Genomic DNA, 705 nt, shown 5'->3' on the forward strand with positions numbered 1-705 from the left:
AAATATAATACAATGGACAGTCCATAAATTCATAATTTGTCAATTATGATACTAGCTACTATTGATACACATATTAGTTTTCTCTTTTAGCTAAAATAGTAAGATATTAGCTATGCAACCTGTTTATACTTTACCTGTTTTGCTTTTGTGTCTTTCTCTGAGGGGTCACAACAGAAGAACTTGTACACCTTGTTTACAGCTTCAAACCATATGCCAGCATGTGGGACCTAAGTTAGAAAATATTCCAATATATTTCTTGTGGATACTTCTTATTCTTTAGCTGTTGGCAGTTTCTTTTATGACAAAAAACACACATATTTCAGCATAAATAACAACAGGGATACTAACATAGAAGAAGACAGGACCAGAATGTCTTCCAACATTATCATCAAAGCCTTTCCCTAATGCTTGGTCAATGTGCTGCTGAAGGAACACATTAAAACTGTGTTCTGAAAGGAATATTAATTTAATAAAAAATTCTGTCCTGTACATCTAATAGTTTTCCTATATTCTTCGCCTCTTTTAATCCTACTAAATGTACTACAATATCAAGTACATGATTATCTTAACATCATATTCCAATTTATATTTATATAATACCAATGACAACTTTATGACTGCTTACTATCTATGAAAAGACATTATTATGATATTCTGCCAGATTTGAACTTGTACTCAGGAATCATACATATATACCTCTATGGC

The 705-nt window shown here is 31.2% G+C and overlaps 1 protein-coding gene across 3 annotated transcripts in view; it reads right to left on the reverse strand.

Annotated features, from left to right (window-relative positions):
* LOC119586254 (protein SMG8-like) overlaps positions 1-705 on the reverse strand; it is a 13,378-nt gene that overhangs the window by 3,739 nt on the left and 8,934 nt on the right. For all 3 annotated transcript variants that reach the window (XM_037934959.1, XM_037934961.1, XM_037934960.1), the window contains 2 exons: positions 349-449; positions 135-227 (listed from right to left, as the gene is read on the reverse strand). In XM_037934959.1, the coding sequence (XP_037790887.1) occupies positions 135-227; positions 349-449 (194 nt within the window). The remainder of the gene's footprint in view (positions 1-134; positions 228-348; positions 450-705) is intronic.

Source organism: Penaeus monodon, chromosome 21 (assembly GCF_015228065.2).
Source record: "Penaeus monodon isolate SGIC_2016 chromosome 21, NSTDA_Pmon_1, whole genome shotgun sequence".
Lineage (NCBI taxonomy): Eukaryota > Metazoa > Arthropoda > Malacostraca > Decapoda > Penaeidae > Penaeus > Penaeus monodon.